Below are 20199 nucleotides of genomic sequence, written 5' to 3'. Positions count from 1 at the left end.
CCACCTGTCCTGCACAGAAGCTTTTGACTGAGAAGATGTGCTATTGTGGTAGTTTGCGTAAGAAATAGACATTGTTGGATTTACCTAAGGGATCGTCATGCACTTAGCGTTTGATGATAATCTTTGGAAGGGTTGTTTGTAAAATGGCAGGTAGTTAGGAAATGATGTGTAGAGGTGGGTGAGAGGTGCTCATTGATGTCACCCTGTGGGGATAGAGAGGAAGGGAATCTGTGGAGATGGAGACGTTGTTACGTGATTATTGAGAAAAGTGTGTGTTTTAACATAGTCTTGATGGAGTCTCAAGTTCAGCACTTGGCCCCCTCCTTTCCGTAGATAGTAGAGGGGGGTGTGTGTGTGTGCGTGTGTTCTTTAGTGCTACCTTTTATTTGGCAGTGTGATTCTAGGGACCCAATAGGATTTGCTCTTGGCCTTGTCTTCTCTTAGATTTCCCCTGAGCCATTCACTCTCAGCCCAAGGGAGACCTGACACAGTGTTCGGCCCCATGATAGATTAGAAATATTTCATGCGTTGGAGCCCATTGGGCCTAGGTTTGAATTCTACTTCTACAGGATATAAGCCCGTAATCTTCAGAAAGGAACTTAATTCTTAGATGTTTGCATCTAGAAAATAATACTTTCTCATCGGGTTGTTACAAGGCTTAGAAATACTGAGTGTAAAACACCTCACACCGTATCTGGCATGTAAGTCCTCACTAAAAGGTAGGCATTATTATTTAGGATATGAATTGTGTTTGAGTCTCCACTAGGAAAAATTGGGGATTGAAAAGAATTTTCATTTGTAATGGCCACTCATTTCGAGTGCGTCACAAGTGCCAAGAAGCGATTTAACAGTAGAAAAAGCTAACACTTCTTAGACACTTACTCTGGGCTACGTTCTGGAACAAGCACCCGACTCTGTGACATGGCGTCTGTCACTCCCATTTTACAGACGAGGAGTTTAAGGCCCAGAGTGGCACAGTTACGAAGAGGTGGCCCCAGGATTCAGAGCCCACGCCCTGAGCCCTGACAGCCCACTGCCTCAGGACGATGGGAGGTCTGCAGGCACGTCCGCAGGGTGGCTGGTGGGGAAGGGCTATAAATGTGCACCTGCCAACATAAAGAACAAAGGCATGAGGTCCAAGCCCTCTTGGCAGCTTCCGTTCCTTTAGGCTCCTCGGTGAGTATTTTTTGAGAAAAGGGGAAAGGCCCCTCCGGGGAAAGGCAATTACGGAATGCTTGCTCTGAGTTCAGACACGAGGACGAGCATGCCATCCCCTGACTCTTCCATGGTAGTCACTGCGCTCTGTACGAACAAGATGCAAGAGCCTCGTTTCTGGAGCTTCTGTTCCCTGTTAGCTGAGACCTGTGGCAATGCCTTCCTCTTTTCATCCTGGCTGATTGTCAGCAGCAGTCACCACAGCCCTTCCTGTCCCAGAAATACATCTTGCCACACTCCCTGCTCTCAACGAGCTGTGAGCACGACATTCTGTGCTGCGTGGGGCTTTGCCGCCTCCACTGTGCCGGAGTCAGCTCGGTGGGCTCACAGTGTTCACCGAATTCTCAAAGGGTGACTTGGGAAGAAGTAGAGGGACCTAAGAACAAGATAAACAATCAGCCTCTGCTATAAACAGGCATCACATTGCACCTAAACTGTTGAAAGAAGATGATGCACTCAGTATTTTATTCAGCAGAGCATTTTTTCTAACAATAAGGTTGATTAGAGAAAGCTCTGAAAGTGCTTCAAGTTAGACAGTCGGATTGTTTATCTCAAGAACAACAACAAAAAAAAATTAAGTGTTAAACTAGGGGGAATGAGAAGAAGTGGAAATTGGAGCCAGGACCTAGTGAAGAGTGTTTGCCATCATTTTCCTCTTGGGATTAAATTGAATTCAGAATTTCTCCTTCCCACAGGCTTTTTGTTTGTCTTTTAATCATCACGCAGGGTCTTCTTTTTTTTTTTTTTTATCCGGGGCTCAGGGCGACCCTAGCTAGGTCCAGAGCAGACTGGAGATGTTCTGGTGGTCCTTGATTGTTGGCTTTAACCTAATAAAGAACCCTGCTTAAGGTCCTTGAAGATCTTCTAATTATTACCCGCAGGCTACTGGGAAATAACACCTGCCATTTGCAGTGAAGTTTTAGTCCATGTGGCCCCTTTTTGACCTTCCTGCCTCCTGAGCTGGGGGCTGGCCAACGGTCATGGCAGTGGCTTTGCAGGTGCTCTATCTGCCGGTTTTGCACTTTCTTAGGTGCATTTTATTTTCACAGGATGAGATGTTGAACCAAGAACACAGGACTGTAAATGAGTGCTGCTCAGGGCATTCAGCCTTGTCACTAGTCAGAGTGGGCGGCTTTAGGCTGCATTTAGGAGTGGGGGGGGTGATGAAGGAGGTAGGGGATTTTGCTTTACTGTTTACTGCAGCTCAAATAGGAGGGATCCAAATTAAAAAAAAAAAATGAATGCCTTCATCATCGTATTACATGATGTTGACTAGAATGGCAGAATTCTAAACGAGAGCATTCTCTCTTCCAAATGAGGGGTTTGGAAAACAGCATTAAAGAAGATTGATATGTAAAAGCTTATGGTCTCGCTTTTGTATCAGCCCCAAATATTTACTGAAGCTAGGAGAAGAAGAGGCAGACTTTCCTCTTTTCTCTCCCAAACGTGTGATTGTTTAGAACTCAAGTACAACATCTGGAAGTCAGATATACAGAGAGCAATTTATGGAGTGTGAAAGATTTGAAATATTCAGTGTCTTTTAGTGGGAACTCAACTTTCTGGGGCTGCATTTTTTTTCCGGCACAAAGCAGGCATTTCTGAGATCGCCTTTGCCTCTCTGAATTAAACCCTTTGTGCCTGGATCCCAGAAACAATGTGCTTTTTAAACGGGAGCCCCCTCCCCGCCCCGGCCCTTTTCTCCAGCGTGGGCAGCCAATGGGCTGCGCGGAGCCGCATTGCTGGAGCACTTTCCATTCTGAGCAGCAACAACGTACTAATTTGATGCATACATGGATGCCTCGCGCACTCTGCAAATTCATCACCAGCATCTTGCATTAGTCATCTGAGGGACTGCCAAGTGTTTCATTTTCTTTTCATGTGACTTTATTATTACCACCTCTCTCCTTTCTTCCAAAAACCTCCAAACGGCGGGGCGGGGGGGGGGGGTTGCGGAGGGGCAGAATCCAGCAGAAATCCAGCCCTGCCCTTCTTTGCACACGAGAGCCAGTGTGGGGCTGATAGCGCTGCGGATGCGTTGGTGGCAGCCTTGCAGAGCGAGACCTGCACTTAACTTGCAGCTGCCTCCCGAGCCGGGCTTCAAGATGTCCACGCCCCGGGTGACAGGCGGCGGGGCGCTGCCCTGTGCTCGGGCGGCGATGCTGAACAGCAGCCTGCACTGAGAGCCCGCAGCCGCTGCCGCCGCCGCCGCCGAGCAACCTAATGGTGCCTGTGCTTTGTTTTAGTTCATCAAATTTCTACGACTCATTAGGCACTTTGCCCCGTGCTCCTCTTCCTCCTGCTTCCGCCTCCCCGCCCCCACCCCACCCCCATTTTTTTTCTTCCTGTCCCTCACCGTGCAGCCCTAACTCTGGCTCCCGGTTCCCTCTTTGACAGTAACGGCACAGCCAACAAGATGAACGGCGCTTTGGATCACTCAGACCAACCAGACCCAGATGCCATTAAGATGTTTGTCGGACAGATCCCCCGGTCCTGGTCGGAAAAGGAGCTGAAAGAACTTTTTGAGCCTTACGGAGCCGTCTACCAGATCAACGTCCTCCGGGACCGGAGTCAGAACCCTCCCCAGAGTAAAGGTACAGACCGCGGGGAGGGGGGGGGCACGCGCGGTGGGGGGAGGGGGGCGCGTAGTCTGGGGGCGCCGGGGGCGCGGGCCCGGCGGGGCTGCCCTGCGCCCGCGGGAGGGAGGACCACGAGGGGAGCCCGCCGAGGCCGCCGCCCCTGTGCTCCGGCCAGCGGGGCTCCTCCCCGCGCCGGCACCCGCGCCCCCGCCCGCCCTGCCGCCGGACAGGTGGACCGAGCCGGCCCGGGACGCGCGGGAGGGAGGAGCGGCGGGAGCGCGCGGCCGCGCCTCTGGCCAGGCGCGTGATTGCTCTCCCGAGGCCACTTCCTCGGCAGCGCAGGCTCGTCTCGGGTGGTGTGGATGCCTCTCTAAGGAGCCGTGTTTCTCAGCCTTGCGTTGCAGAAGCGAACTCTTTCTCCCCCTGCCTTCCCGTTATTGCCCGTGCAATTATGACTGCACTTTACTTTTCCATAGCCTGTGGGGACCCTGAAATGCCTCCCGAACAGTTAGTGCGGTACCCCTGGTGTAAGGAAGAAAGGGTATACTTTTTAAGAGGGTCATCAATTCTTGGGGTTTAGGTGGGGATCATTAAGTGAAATGTGCCTTTTCGGGCGGGAAGAAGCACCCTAGTGGCCTGAAATAGTTAGCACACCTTCAAAAATGCTTGTGGTTTACGCCCTTACCAGTGGTAAGATTCAAGTGTATAATCTGGTGGTTTTTACTGCCTCCATTTTAAGACCAGGGTGATAGGGGAGAGGGGGTTTCAGTTATTAAAATAGAGACCAGAAACCCCGTTACTGGGCAGAAGCTTCCGTGTATTGGAATCGTCCTTTGTAAGCTCTGTGCAAACTAAATTTAAAAATATCTTCTCTGCTGCTACCATTTGGTCTTTGTGGCTGTTTTAACCTTGCTTTAGTATTTTTGTTCTTTCTGTTCTTGATGTCTTGGGCTGTCTACCCAGGGCTCCCCTGCCTTTTCAGTGGATCTTGTACTTTCTTCTTCTCTGCACCTTGGACTTTGGGTCTGCCCTATTATTTTATTTCTGTTGCCTCTCAGGCGAGGTCCTGCACACTCATTGTTCAGCTGGTACATGAGTTGAACACATGAGCATTAACATACACTTTTCTCTGAGCCTCTTCCCGTCAAGGTGAAGGGAGAGGAGTAAATCACCCTTGAGACTGATGCTCTGTGACTCTGAGAAATGGTGGGCCCCCTCATGTTCTCTCTAGTTGCTGCAGTCTGATAGCACTTTGGGGAACCTTTGAAGAATTTTAAAGCCAGTACTCATTTTATAAGGTGAACAGACAGGCCTTCAGATTATGTTCCTAGGACTCCTGTTTTCTGTCTCAAGGCGTGTAATACCAAGAGTGTTCTCCAAATAGCTTAGGTGGAATTTTGTCGCCACAAACTCGGTTGTCCCACAGTTTGAAAAAAAGAAAATCACATGTCTAAAATTCAGTAGGATTTAAAACGTCACAAACTGGGGCAATGTTGAGATGTTTGTCAGTCATATTCCTAAATTATTTACCTGCATGTGTCCCAAATGGAGAAGACTAGAATTTAATACTCAGTAGTATCCTACTGAGGAAAGACGGTACACTGCACCGGACTGGAGCTGAAGAGTCACCAAATAAGGGCCATCCCTCCATCTAGAATGACACCACGGCGAACTAGGCCAGGGGCAGTAAGCGAGCGTTTGGGAGCCATAGCCGTAGTTCATCCCAGTCTAGGGAAACATACCTCCAAATTTCAGTTTATCACCATTTTTCAGGATGACCTCTGACACATGTGATCAAAGCTCATTTCTTTTGTTGCCTGATTACTTGCATTTTATTTTACACAGAGCTTGCCTTAGCCAGAAGACCCTCCTTTCGGTCAAGAAAGTGCGTGGTCTGGCTCTTCCACCGTTTTCTCTCTTTTCCCCAATGTTCCTCTGAATACCGTCGTAACCAGGCCGTGTTTGAAACTATACACTTTGTTGACCTCATTCACTCGGTCTTACAACTAACTTCGTTTAAGTAGTTTGCATAAGCCCAGAGTCTTGGAGGGGAGAGAAGGCCCGACGAGGGAATGAACTTTTTTGAGCACGTATGCTGTGCACCGGGCCCTATGTTAGGAGTCAGTTCCTTTAGTTCTTGCCGAAATCCTGAATGTAGGTGCTGTTTGTCACATTTTACAAAAGATGAGGAAATGGAGGCTCCGTAGAAGTTAAGCAACAGCCCAGGGGGCCCAGCTAGTAAGTAGTGTCTTCATGGGCTCTACCGCCATGTGCTCACCTCAGGGAGATGAGGCCACAAACCAACTTTGTTCAGCTCCATTTCAGGGTGTGGGTCAGAGGCCTTCTCCTGTCCCTAAGTGCTCCCCAAATGAAAGGAAGGAATTCTGCCGTTCACGAGTGAGGTTGATTTGGTCCCTGCCTTTGTGTTTGGTTTTCATGCTCATGGGTTTAGATCGTACATCATTCCAACTCATGTTACCATGGGATAGAAGTTACAGATGAAATCATTCAAATCTTACCTTTGGAAATATAGGTCAATTCCCATTACTGTGGACTCCAAATCTCACATCAAATATTTCTTGAAGTACGCCGGCTGTCAGCCAAAGCTTGAAAGGATTTTTGTTATACAGATATCTCTGTTGTAAGGGTATTTGTTGTGATGGGATTTGAGCTGTATAATGACATTCCCTTCAGAGGATTACAGCCCTTAGCCACGTGCATATAGAGAGCAGCAACCACAGCTTGTCTTGACCTCATACCTGTGTGTGCCATGCGGTATTTTCCCGTGCACACGTGCAGTAGGCCCCAGCACTTGCATGGGTCCTGAGTCTCTCAGCAGCGTATGGTCATCATGTTTTCCCAGGGCTGATGGCATAGGACCAGATGACAGAATTTTCTATCTAAATGTGGTCTAAATGATGAAAGTAGGGTTTTTGGAATTGCCTTGATTCATTGCCTCACTGACATGAGTGGTTCCAAGGAAGGAGACAAAATCGGCTTATTACCTAATCTGGGTGAATTAGGTTTTTCTCTCATTTTGCACCTGATGTTCCTAAGTCTTGAGGCATAAGAGCTTTCTTCAGTATTTTTAAAGCATCCTCTAAGAGAGCCTAAACCGTCTGTGCCTTCTCCCTGTTGATGTATGTGTTGACTGTAGGCAGAGTCTGCCAACTCTGGGGAACCCAGCTCAGTGAACTGCCCCATATACTGGGACTCATGAAGACGATGTTTTATTCACTGGTTATTGGTCGAGTCTATGGGTGGGGAGAAATACCACCTAGTAGTTAAGAGCATTGGTTTTGAAGCCAGACAAGCCTAAATTCAATTCCTGGCTCTGCTACTCCCTGAGTGTCCGCCTCAGGCGTGTTACCTAATCTCCTCTGAGGAAGAAGACTGTCCTCCTCGGGTTGCTGAGATGAAGTTATACGCTTTGCACAAAGCTGGAGGGTGGTGGGAGCTTGTGTGGTGATGGTTACTATTAGAGTTGCTGTTGTCATCACTGTCCCCAAGAACTTGAAATCTAATAGGGACAGTGAGGCCAGTGCACAGGTAATGATAATATTGAAGACTATGGGATAAGGATAAAAAAGAGAGGGGCCTATTTGAAATCTGGAAGTTTGGGGAGGGAATGAATACTTAGCAGCTGTGGAGACAGGAAAACATGGCATCTTTACCAAAGAGAAAAATCGGATTTCAATAGGTAAAGACAGTGTTGAACATTACAAGTGGATGGACAGGTCCGATTTCAAGCGCAGAGGTGAGAAAGTGCAGGGCAGGTTCTGGGAACTATAAATCCTGCCAGAATTCAAAGGAAATGTGAAGTGCATGAAATGAAATGGCAGAGGGGAAGGGCATGACATCTGGAAATAGGGGCTGGAGCCCGTTCTTAGAAGATCTTCATTCTCAGGCTAGAGTATTAGAATTTGATTGGCAAGACAGTTGAGGGTCTGTGAAGGCTCTGGCAGCAGGGAACAGAGACTGGGAGACTGGTGAGGTGGGTTGGCTGAAGCACATGGGGCCTGAACAGAGATGCCAGTGACCATGGCTGTGGAGAAGGCGTGTCCTGAGTGACACAGACATGGTGGTGGTGGAAAGAAGGAGGGCTTGATAACTCAGCTGAGGCGGGGATGAGCAGAAGGACTTGGCTTTAACTAGAGGGCATCAGAAAGCAGTCCGCAGCGGAGGGAATGGGAAGGAGAGGAATATTAAGTTCAGTTTTGATCCCGTTGAGTCTAAGGTGCCACAGAAACATCAAGAAGGATGTGGGCCAAGGAAAGCCACTGGCTTTGGTGGTCGCAGGGTGTGAGAGGGTTCCAGAAGGTGGAGGCCACGGATTGTGTAGGTTTACATGCGGGACTGTGAGTAGACACTGCCCCTTCTAGTAGGCTGGCCATTTTATTTTAAGAAAATAATAGGGGGCGCCTGGGTGGCAAAGTCCTTAAGCGTCTGCCTTCGGCTCAGGAAGTGATCCCAGCGTTCTGGATCGAGCCCCACATCAGGCTCCTCCGCTGGGAGCCTGCTTCTTCCTCTCCCACTCCCCCTGCTTGTGTTCCCTCTCTCGCTGGCTGTCTCTCTCTGTCAAATAAATAAATAAAATAAAATCTTTAAAAAAAAAAGAAAATAATAAAAAGGTGAAGCAAAAGGATAGGATATACTGAAAGCACAAGGAAGACAGGAATCAGGGTGTTTGAGGAGACAAAAAGAGTGGCTGAAGAGCACATGGAAAAGGGTAGAAGGGGACCTCATTTGAAACAGCAGAGCAGTCAGAAGGAAGTAGCAACCAGCACATTTCAGTCTCATGGAGGGAAGTAGACAATACAGATGCCCTCGTCTTCTCAGTAGACAGCTCATTCCAGAGGAGGCGGGTGGAACAGAAGACGTAAGGAGAGGGGTAAAAATTTAAAATGACTGCTTTGGAAAACGCAACACAAAAGAAGAGCAGGATTACTGAAGAGCAGGGAGGCCCCGTGACACTGGGAGGGTGAGGGTTGGGAGTAGGGCCCTGGGGCTTGTGGTTCTGTGAGCGAGCCCAGACCTGGGATCACCTTCTGCCGGAGAGGACCTACCCAGGTGAGGAGGAGGCCAGGAAGGGTATTGAGTGTGTGAGAATGTTCTCTGAGACCTCAGGTAGGGAAGCTGATAAAGGCACAGGGGTGGCTCTGCTCTGGGGTTGGTGACCGTGCGCGAGGCCCAGGACAGGAGGTGGCGGGTGCAGCAGTGTGTTCCTTGAGCCCCAACCCAGAGCCTCTCCGTGTTGGCAAGTTGTGTGCCTCGGATCGTGGCTCTGTCAGGAGCGCTGGTTACATTGTGCTAAGCTCAAATCTTACATAATATTACTGAGTGGTGTTAGGTTAAATGTTATTCTGATTTTATAGGAAGGAAAGCTGAGGGGTTTGTGCTCAGTAACTAGAATGAAATCATTTAACATTTGAAATTGGAGGATGGAACCAGGCCCTCGGTCCTGACCTAATGCCTCCTTGATTACCCTTCCCCCTCTTCCCTCCCTCTCTCTCTCTGTCTCTCTTTTTCTGTAACTTCTTACCCAAAAGAGAGCTAGAAACAGGAAGGCTTGTGTCAACTATCACGACGTGCCACAGGCCTGAAGAACAAAACTTCCTTTTTTCTTGAAATGTGCTCAGAGGTCACGGCAGAAGGGCTGTGCAGCTGCAGCTCTTGCTGTGCCTAGAGCCCAGACTGTTCTGGGTGGAACCAAAATTAAATTCACGGCTCCTCTGGGAAGAGTTATTAAGTTTCAAAAGAGCAATTCTGTAGTGGTCGTGGCGCTTGGTGGCATTTCGTCTTCTTGACGGTCAGGCTGCAGTTAGGCTGGCCGGACAGCCGCTGGCCTCGGCTGACTCGGCCCCGGTCCCCCGCCGCGCTGCTCTTCCGCCACGACAGACCGGGAGCTGTCCCTTCCCTTCCAGATGCCCCTGCTTCAGGCTGCAGGGATTCGTTAATAGCGGCGAAGTTCGGCCTTCTCTCCCAGAGAAGGGTGAAAGGCGCCAAAACCTAATTGTATTCAGTTCAGAATGTGACAGGAGGACAGCTCCCCACCCCCCACCCCCACCCGGTCCAGAAGATTCTCCTGTGTTAGGGCCGTATGACAGCAAGCTCCAAAACCTGGAAGAGACTTAGAAGTAGTCAGAGAATGCTCTCCGTTTCCCTTACCCGTACAGTCACAGTGTTACAAGCTGCTGTGGTTTGCATCTGCAGTGAGAGGACAACTGGGCAGGCTGCTGGTACAGTCTGAAGGGAGGGGACGTCTTCTTGGACGTTCATCTTTAAAATGGGAAAGGCTTGCCGAGAACACCTTTGACCTTTTTATTGAAGGAATCCCATTGGAGGAGTGGGGTGGGAGCATTTTCCTGTTTCATGCCGCTCCTTTCTCCCTCAAAGAACTCTTGTCAGAAACTTTCCCTTACGTACCAGAAATGGGCTTGGAACCAGTTTATTTAAGCGATGTCATCTCAAAACCCGTAACTGAGAAAGAATTCAAAAATGCAAGAAGATGAACCAATTTTACATTTCAGTGCACACAAGTAGGGGTAGGATTTCTGCCCTAAATCTCTTGGAAACTAGGGTTGCTGCCCTAGATTTTCTGGGACAGCCCCAGTTTTGGTAGTGCTGTCTCAATGGCCCACAGGAAGGATCTTTCATCCTGAATTAATTTTACGTTAACAGAAATCACTGTGTAACTTCCTGTGACATCTTTTCATTGTTGGCTGACTGAGGTCCTACAGGATAAATGTAAAATGTAGTCAGAATTTTTATATTCATGCACGCAGGGATCCTTATCACATGCCGGCGGAGGGGGGTTGTTCAGTAGTTTTATCATATGGCTCTGTGAGAGATTTAACAATTCATTTTTTAATGGACTTTTACATTATTTTGACTTAAACAGACTACACCCACAGCACTGATGGAGATAAATTAAGATAAATGTTAAATTAGCTTCCTTTGAGTTACAGTGAGAAGAAATCCCTTTAAATACCACCCCACCCCCAACCCCACCCCCTGATGCTGACACTGGACAGTGCCTGTCTAGCCCAGCTCTGAATTTCTGTCACTTCTATCAAAGGGCAGCTTCTTCCCTGGCAGATAATATCTGTCCTGGGCATATTTTGATCCTTACATCTCTGGAGAGAAAAAGAAGAAGAAAAGGAGGGAGCTACAGAGGACACACAGAGAGCCAATATCAAAGAAGAAAAGAACCCACTTAAGGCTGTTTCTAACCATTTTGTTTTCTTCTCTGTCTGGGACATCAGCTGGTCCCCAGCCATCTTGTCACTGGTGGGTTTGCCTTTCTGGAACCAACATAGTGAAAGAAAAAAGAAAACAGGCTTTAGAGGAGAGGGGAATGGATTTTTTGGTAGAAATTTACATGAAAAGTAAGCCCAGGGCTCCATGGCTTATGTCTGTTGGAATCCCTCCAACACATGTTACAGGTTGACTAAAACAGCTATATCTGGATGATCTCACAATTTGCATTTCCCATTGAGTGCATTTGTAGCTTGCCTGCCTAGAGGTCTTATTTGCCTTCTTATTTGCCCCCAATGAGATTCCTCCACTTTAGACATCCTCTCCCATCAGTTACACAAGTGAACCACTCTGGCTGACCATACTGTGGGTCATTATGAAACCATCTTTGGAAATGAGAAGTCCAGGTTCCCAGCCAGAAAAAGAGTACTTTCTTAGGGTGGTGCTGCCAGTTGCTCTGAAACACATATGCAGGGCTTGAGATTTGGCATAGCATGACCTCCCCTCCCTTCCTGACTTCTCCAAAGACCCCAGGTGATCAAGCAATCAGGTTGAAAGATTTGCTTTCTTCCTCCTTCAGGCTTTGCTTCTGATTAGAATTTGTCATTAACCTTAGTTAAGTTAGATTTTAGAAGTGTTTCGAATGCTGGCATTAAAAGTATAAATAAAGTCATTACATACCTCGTGGAAAAGTGTATTGTCTTTAATCATGCCAGCCCTGGTGAAATGCACAGTGCTGTTAGTACAGCTACAACCCTTTTTCCTGCATTCGTAGATTCTTGAAAGACTGAATCTTCTTCTTGGACATATGGCCCCAGATGCTAACAGGATTTAGGCATGAGGTCTTGGGTTCTTTGTTCCTTGTCCAAACTTCACTGATCCTGAGTTCATCCATTCATATGCTTTCTTTTGTAATATTGACTAGCCCAGACCTCTGACGAGTCCCAGTCTCCCTCCAGACATAAGTGTGGCAGGGTGTGCCACTGTGAATAAATGCACAACAGTCAAATGACCTTGAAGACCACAGGAAACTAAAAAGGGGTGAAAAAAGAATTGGCCAAATGGGGGGAAAGTAGAAGGTAGGCTAAAATAATAGGATTTAGCAACAGATTGATAGGGGTTTTCATGTTCTGGGAACAGAAATGACGGATGATAGTCTCCTGGCTCTCAGGACACTTGGGCAAGAGAATGGGAAATGTTCTGACCCCTGCTGTGAAATTCAGTGGAAAATCAGGCATGAGGTATCACACTAGAGAAATTTGCAGTGAACTAGGCCAATTATATGTATCAAAGATTTAGGGCCTTCCAGTGTGCGAGGGTATTTTCCAATCTACTTTGGTGAGCACATGTGATGGGGAGGGGGGGACACACAATAAAGGCCCCCATGGCAGGATGAATTATGGGGCACATGGATTTCTCGAGGCCCGTGGACAGACACATAGGTAGGACCCCAGAAGCAGCTTTTGCTGCAGATGGAAAAGAGAGCTAGTTAGCTAAACAGGGCCAGGTTACAATGGTGAAAACTAATGGGTCTGGGAGAACGGGGACGGCAATTGAGACACCATAGGAACAGGTATTAGGATCAATATTTTTTCACTCTCTATGTAAATTACTGAGAAAGATGCCCCTAATCCAGTCTCCACGTTCTGGCATTAATTCAAATAGGAGAAACCCGGTCAGAGAAATATGCTTTGGACAGTGATCAGTTTGAAGAATAAAGAGATGTAATTTCTCTATTTCCATTAGGGGATCATAAATTGGAATCAGAGTTGAATTAAAGGATTGAAAGGGAGTAGCCACTCATCACACTCCTTGATTGACCCAGAAGCTGATCATTACAAAGTATTTTGGGGTACGGTAGGCCATAAGTTAAGTCTATGGAGGATGAGTCCTGCAACCGAACACATATGGGGCTCAACACCTGTCTCTCCATCATGATCCTTAGCGTCGTCTGCAGCGTTCGGAGTCTCTTGTCAGCTAGGCCCTGTTCTTTTCTTTTTTTTTTTTTTTTCCCTTCTTTTCAGTTTTGGGTGAAAAAGAAATTGCTTCTTAAATTCCTATAGTTTAAGGGGAGCTGCATCATAGACACTAGAGGAACACCGTCATAGCGAGGTTGGGGGGCACGAGAAACAATGCCTCTGACAAGTTCATGGGCAAAACAGCCCTCCAATGCTAAACGTTACGAACGAAGATAGCAGACACTGAGTGATAAAGCACAGGTAATCCACCACCTTGCACAAAGAGCTTTCTTGCTCCTCTCCAGGCCACTGTGCCCGATATCAGGAAATGGTATTAAAGATGCATCAAGGAGATGGAGGCCTTCCAGAGGAAAGCAGCATGAATCACAGAGGTCTAGGAAGGTGAGCCCATATGGAAAGGTCCAGGAGGTTAACTTAAAAGGCCTGAGAGCATTGAGTCACAAGAATGAAAAGGGAGGAAGGCTGTAGCAAAACATAAAACGAGAGGGATTGTGCTCTCAAAAAAGAGAGAGAGAAAGGGAGAATATGATTGAAGTTTTGAAGACACTGAAGTGCAGAGTGAGGCTATATATAGATAAGCTCTTTCAATTAATGCTAAACCCCTGGATTCTGCTGCTCAGACTTAAAATGTTGGCACAGCAGCAAAGTGTAGAGTTTGAGCTAAACTTTGACACAGAAGAGGTGGTGAACTTAGAACATGATGAAAGTTACAGAGATGGCGAGTCCGCTAGCTCACAGCCCCCAGGAGCGGACCTCTGGCCGGGGCTGTCATGAGGCCTCATGCCTGGCTCTTTTGTAGCAGGGATTTGGAGCCTTGAAAGCCCTGGATCCCATTTCATGTAGCCTAGAAAAGATGAAAGATGTGGCCCAGAAAGCTAACACAGTGTTTACCAAAGCACCGTCACGTGGCAGTAGACGTGTATCGGTGCCTCCTGTGTGCTGCAAGGCCTGGTGCCTCGTGCTGGGAACAGAAGGATGAACAGGCCACGTTCTTTGCCCCAGAAGGAGAGAAGGAATTGAACAGTATGAAAGACAGGATGGCCCTAAGTTCTTTGGAAATGGAGAGTCAGCTTTGGGTGACGCGGTCTCCATTTTGTGCGGGGGACCATTGTCTCTTTTGGAATGTACACTCAAGTGGCCCCATGTGCAGAAATCCTGTTTGTATAAGAAAGGTGAAGTGAGAGAGGGGAAGAAGGAGTCCGATGTTTCTCTTTTCAGCAACGTATCCCACATGTCCTCTTTCCCCTTTTGCTTCATCTTTAATTTTCCCACTTCTTTCTCCTCCCTGTAGGGAGTTGAGGACAGGAAGAGGCTACCATTTTCACTAAATGAACCTTCTGGAGGGTTCTCCGTGAAATGCAGAGTGGTTTGCCGCCCTCCTGTAGAATAGCGCAGACGTGGATGGTATGTCCGCTGGCCCTCGGTACCCTCTTTCCGTGTAACGTCTTCGGGACAGGGTCCTGTGGAAGGATGCCTGGCCCCTGCCTGATGGGTCGTGACGAATAGTCTCGTTCTTGATGGGAGGTGTGTGGGTACTTGTGTTTGTACACTGACACAGCACACATACATGTGTTTTAAACGTTGTGACACAAAGTTCATTTCTTCCAACACCATTTCTTCAGATGGATGCGTTACTGCCTCCTCCGTAGACCACTGAGGAATAAGTTATTCATAGAATACTGAATGCAGGGCCTGGCATATGGTGGGAAGTGGATAAAGGACAGGAAGTAGCCTGGAGTAGCTAGAGCACGAGAAGACAGGGACGGAAAAGCAGTCATGGCATCCCAGACTTTGTAAACTGTGTGTATTAGGAAGGGTTTGCAAAATTTTTTGCGCACAGAAACCTTCTAATGCTTCTTTCTTGACTAGTTTGCTAGAAAATACTGTACGTGATCTAAATAGATATTTTACAGGGAAAGAAAAGAACATGGTAGGAGGGGGCGGTGGCAGGGGTCGTCAGTAAAAACCAGTGATCTCTGGGGACAGTCTAAATGTTGGCAAAACAAATATTTGAAACTCTGTAGAGGGCCTCCTATAGGTTCCAAACCCAAGCAATTATTCAGAATTCTTGATCCTCATGTCCTGGCTTCGAGGACAACAGGCTCTTTCAGAGTAATTGTGTCTGATTATCTTGCTTTGGCCCAAATTTCCATGGACTCTGGATAATAACTGTAGGCCTTACGTCATATTGCTCGGCACGTTGGACTGTGTTTAATATTGAGACACGTTGTAGTAATTGACACCAGCATAGCACAGAGTTAATGCAACCCAGTAAAGCGGTAAAGTTCCTATTTTTCACTTTGTGGGCTGCTTCTTAAAGATTCTCCTTCAAGTCAGGTTAGTTGGTGTTTGTATAGCGGGGTGTTTCATTTTTGGTTTTTTGTGTGTGTGTGTGTGTGTGTACGTGTGAATATTTTGTAAAGAATTTTCGGTTATTCAAAAGAGGATGTGAACCAAACTGTTTGGATATGTTAAAAAAAAAAATCAGTGGAAAGCATTGCCTAATTTATATACCCCTGCCATGCAGGAAACATACCTCTCCTTTGCACCTCCCACTTCCTTTAGGCTGGGGGAAAACAGATCAACTTGGTTTCACTCTCTAGATTAAATCAAAAATGTCAACGGCAGAACAGCAAGTGGGGTTCTCATTTCTTAAGTCCTCTGTCAGATGTTCATGAGTTGTCCAGGCGGATAGGACATTTTGAGATAAAGGACCACTGCTTTTGCCCTTTCTCTGTAAGACTGGACGATAACTTGCTCATTTGGGGCAAGAATGCTCATTATTAGCCAGGAAAGGTTGGAGAGGGCCCTTCCTCTGCCTGCCCTGCCCCACGTGTTCTCCCTGGGACAAGGGTGGAAGCTGGAGAGAGGGTTGGGGGCAGGTGCAATCTCCGTCAGACCCTGGGTGAGGTCGCGATGTCCCGGTGGTGGTCTTAGAGGATAGCCACCTGGTGGCTCAGGAAGCCAAAACCTGGTTTGGGAAAACACTGCTCAGCAGGTTGAGTGAGAGGACCTCGGTGGAGGGTTCCGAGGTATTCTCTAAGGGGCGAGATGGATCAGTGAACACAGAGTCGTCCTCTCAGAGCTGCTGCCCTCCTACCTGTCGCCTCCCGCTGGCCCACGTCCGCACCCCCGAGCGAGCAACCTGGCTCAGGCGGAACCAGGAAACGCGATTTCCAGGCGCAGGCCTCTCTGCTCTCTGCCAAGCACGCTGCTGAGTGTGGTGCTCTCTTTGTGAAGTGGACATCTGTCTAATGGGAACTGGATTGTGACCACCGGTTCATTTTACGCGGGGGCCCCGTACAGCTGCCAGATGGTGGCGGGGCTTAGCTGTTTTGCAAGTCCAATACGGGTCGTGTGCCACCCCCGGGGGGTGGAAAACCGAGGGGGTCCCGCCACCACGCCCGCGTCCCCACAGAGGCAGTCCCTCCCAGAGCCCAGGCTTTGCTCTGATCTCTCAGAAGGAAGACTTAAGAAAAAGGTAATGAATAAATTAAAGCCACATTTTTTAAAAATCAGGTCTTTGGGGTTTTCCTCACTACCTAATTGTTCACTAATCTGTACTTAGGAGAACAGTTTCTAAGTGGGACATGTCGGGCTTTTACTCTACAGATTAAACTCCAAGGCAAATAAAACTGACAGCTTAAGAGGCCACCGGAAGAGGCTCGTCCAATGGCAGAGTGTGATTGCTGAACCTAGACTGATGAGCCCTTTGGAGGGCCTGCCTCCTGCCTGCAGGATGCCAGGCCCAGAACACTCAGACGATAAGAGAAAGGCCTGCCTCTCCGTGGCTCGCTCTTTGCCTGCATTAGCTGAAGCGCTGTGTGAGGATTTGTAAAAGCCATTGGTCGGGCTGCCCTAGCAACACGGAATGCTGTGTTGACACAATATTCCGTTCCGTGTTCGCGCTGCAAACGCTTTATTTTTAGAACACTTCAAAGTGAGGAAACCGTTAAGCCCTATCGCATCCTCTCCTGCCCCCCACCAGCCACTTCCCCCCACTGCCCCAGGCAGATCACACCCCCCTTTAATAAAAGAGGAACCTGAGACAAAGATTAAGTGGTATTTTGAGCAAGGCTGATAATGCCAGGGAAAATTGCTGATCTGGTCTTAAAATCGAACACATCCTTCGGAGTAGTTTTTATAATGCTCCTGCTTCTTTTACCTACACCATGTGGGTTCCATATGACCTCACATCTAAGCCTTAGTATTGTATGTGGAGTTCAAAAGACAATTTAGCCTCCCATTTACTTCCCCTGGCATTCATTCAAATAAAAATAGGCACATAATACCGCACCGTAAAAATCAAAGCCCCAGGCTCACTTTGAAAATCTTGGAGAACTTATAATACTTATTTTCATAAGTATCTTTCATGCAACTAGCATAAATTTCCTTGTTAGAAGTTCTGTGTCTTTTTTAATCTCTGAAACCTCTGTGCCCAGCTTAGTGCCTGGCATGAAATGGGCGCTCGGAATTAGCTGCAGATTGAATGGATGAGGGGAAAACTCCATCTCTCTGATCCAACACCGACTTGCCTGCTTTTACAGAGTTCCTGCTGAGAAGCAGAGAGCGGCTTTCAATCATTCTTACAACGTGTGTTCAGAGCCTTCTGTGCCAGGCAGCGTGCCGCGCAGTGTCCTGGGGAATGCAGAGACGGGCGTGTGGCCCGCAGCCACAGGGAGCTCGGTCTGATGGGGGGGGATGGTGGGGTGCCCGGGGGTGCGCTGCTCTGAAACAAACGTTTCACTCTGGGCCCGGGGATGACTGCCCACACGTCACCTCTGTCAGCACCCCCAAATATACAGGGCTGAGCTGTGCCTCACAGGAGGCTGTATTCATTAGCCTACTTACGGCCGTCGGCAAGGTGGTGTCAGAAGGACAAAAAAACAAGCCAGTGAAAGAGCTTCCTAAATCGTAAAACTCTGTACAGAGGTGAGGCGCGGTGTCTCGGTGTGTGCTTTTCCTGTGCAGGTTTGTCTCCATGCCGTGGTTAGCTTGTGCTCACCCTTTCCTACCAAATAAAGTGCCAGCTTCCAATCAGACGCTGTTGGAATTGGCTGGTGGTAGAACCAGAAAGGACATGTGGGCCCTGGTGGTCAGGTGCCAGTTTCTGACCCACCGCGCCAGGCTCCTTGTCTTGTGACCAAGAGCATGTTACTTGACACCCCCGAGCCTTGGTTTGCTCATCTGCAGACTGGCTCTGATGGTTCCGCGGGTTCGCGGAGATCATACGTAGAGCCCTCAGCACAGCGGCACGTTGTTACTCGCCGTCCGCTCTAGGAGAGAACACTGAAGGTCAGAGAGGTTAGGTGAGCCGTTGCAGTCTTCCTCGGCCACGACACGTCTGCATGCAGCCTGCAGTCAGATGGATCCGTTCTCTCCGTAGTGTGAACTGAACATCGAGTCCCCGCCCTGCGCCAGGTCCCATACTGAGGGTTACAGTATCACAGTGTTACGGGATCTTGTGATCCACAGATGCCCACAACAGTCCCAGGAGGCAGATACTATGTATTGAGCCCATGTTACAGCTGAAAAAACAGAGACTGGGCAAACAAACACATCTGAGTGCAGTGGCACGTGGGGAATTCAGACCTAAGTGGTTTGTCCTGAGAATCCATGCTCGGGGGTTCCCTACAGCATGCTGGGGGTGTCTCTCTTCTTGGTGTTTATTATCATACTGAAATCATCCGTTTCACTTCAAAAGGCACGCTCCTCTGGCATCTCTGGTGCCTGCCACTTGGCACAGCGGGTAACCAACAGGTGCTTAATAATGTTTGTTGAACGACATTGAAGTCTTCCCTGAACACTCCTTGGATTTCGGCTTCTGTGCCTTGTGTCCCATCCGTTTCCTCTACCTAGGGGTGTTATTTCTTCTTCCTGATTCCGATTGTTTCTATGCTGGCCTTTCAAAGGCTAGCGCATATGCCATTTCATCCATAAAAGCTCCTTCTGGGCACCCCATTGGAGTCACGTCCTCTCCACTGAAATCCCTATGGCACCGTGGCTCCCTCTCCCCACGCACAGTGCTTTCGGTGGCATGCTGCAGTTGTGTGGGCGCTGGTCTTACTGCACTGGAGGCCTCTGGCAGCAGTCGGGGGCTGTTTTAGTCCATTGATACACCCTATAGGACCTCCTCGTTCTATAGAACTTGTTTACTCCGGGGCGGTTGAGCTGTCCTAGGCATCGGTTGCGTGAGTGATTGCAGAACATTCAAGAGAAAGGGACACTTTTTTCCCACCAGCTTAGTCCACCTGTTTTTTCCTCCTTTTTCTTTTCATGGCATGTTGAAATAGAGTGCCCGCACTCTATGGAGCATGAAAAAATATTGTTTCAACTGAAGCAACGGAAGTAAGAGAATCATTTTAGGGTGTCACTGTAGTGTGAAAAGCTTTGACATTTAAAATAAAACAAGGAAGGAAAAAAGCAGTTGAGTCTGTAACTAGAGTCTCCTGCCGGGACAGGCTCCGCGCCCTCTGAGCAGCACGCTTACCTGAAACCCCGCCAGACTTACAGATGTTTCCTTTGGCTTCCACGCGAAGAGCCACATTGCAGTTCTCAGGAACAATTCCATTCTGGCAGGGACTGATGTAACAGGGAGTGGGGCAGCAAGCAGAGAAATGACTTCATAGGCCTTACCCCTTTCTAGTTGCTTAGATCCCGGGACACATGGTGTATTCCCTTCGCGTCTTCATACAACACTTGATTCACTTAGTGCCAACACATACGGCTTTTTATGAGGCGGCGAGAGCTCCACTTTGCTGAGTGCATTTTTGGAACTCTACGAGATGAGGACCTGGTGGGTTTTACCTCTGGATGTGAGCCTAGAAATTCCCTGAAGGTCACACGTAGGTGAATGGAACTCTTCCAAAGCGGGGTTTTTCTGCCCTCTGGGACTCAGATTACAACACAGAAGAAAATGTATCCACCCAAGAGGGATGAGGGAGGGGTGTGAAGTTGAAGGAAAGGCTGGAGCATCCCAAGGCCGTGCCCCTTGCCTCTGATTTCTAGACTTCTCTGAGGTTTCACACTGCCCCTTGGAACGAGATGTCCCACCAGCACGCACCATGCCCACAGCTTCAGTGTGCCTGTCTTCTGCTTGTCCCCGTCGCTGTTGATGGTGCCACCTCCCTTGCTGTCAGCCAAGCTCCAGATCTTTGGAACTTGAGTCTGTT

At 48.3% G+C, this 20199-nt stretch overlaps 1 protein-coding gene across 8 annotated transcripts in view; it reads left to right on the top strand.

The window, feature by feature from the left end:
* The window catches only part of CELF2 (CUGBP Elav-like family member 2), a 298803-nt gene that overhangs the window by 135949 nt on the left and 142655 nt on the right, over positions 1-20199 (top strand). For 7 of the 8 annotated variants that reach the window (XM_040645428.1, XM_040645434.1, XM_040645431.1 and 4 more), the window contains exon 2: positions 3610-3806. In XM_040645428.1, the coding sequence (XP_040501362.1) occupies positions 3610-3806 (197 nt within the window). Of the gene's footprint in view, positions 1-3231; positions 3439-3609; positions 3807-20199 lie in introns of those variants that run through there. The other variant, XM_040645432.1, reaches the window with a different exon arrangement.

The sequence above is a fragment of the Ursus maritimus genome, unplaced genomic scaffold (genome assembly GCF_017311325.1).
Source record: "Ursus maritimus isolate PB19 unplaced genomic scaffold, ASM1731132v1 scaffold_31, whole genome shotgun sequence".
In the NCBI taxonomy this organism is placed as follows: domain Eukaryota; kingdom Metazoa; phylum Chordata; class Mammalia; order Carnivora; family Ursidae; genus Ursus; species Ursus maritimus.
The sequence above is the reverse complement of the archived record's forward strand: the minus strand, read 5'-3'. Positions and strand labels throughout refer to the sequence as shown.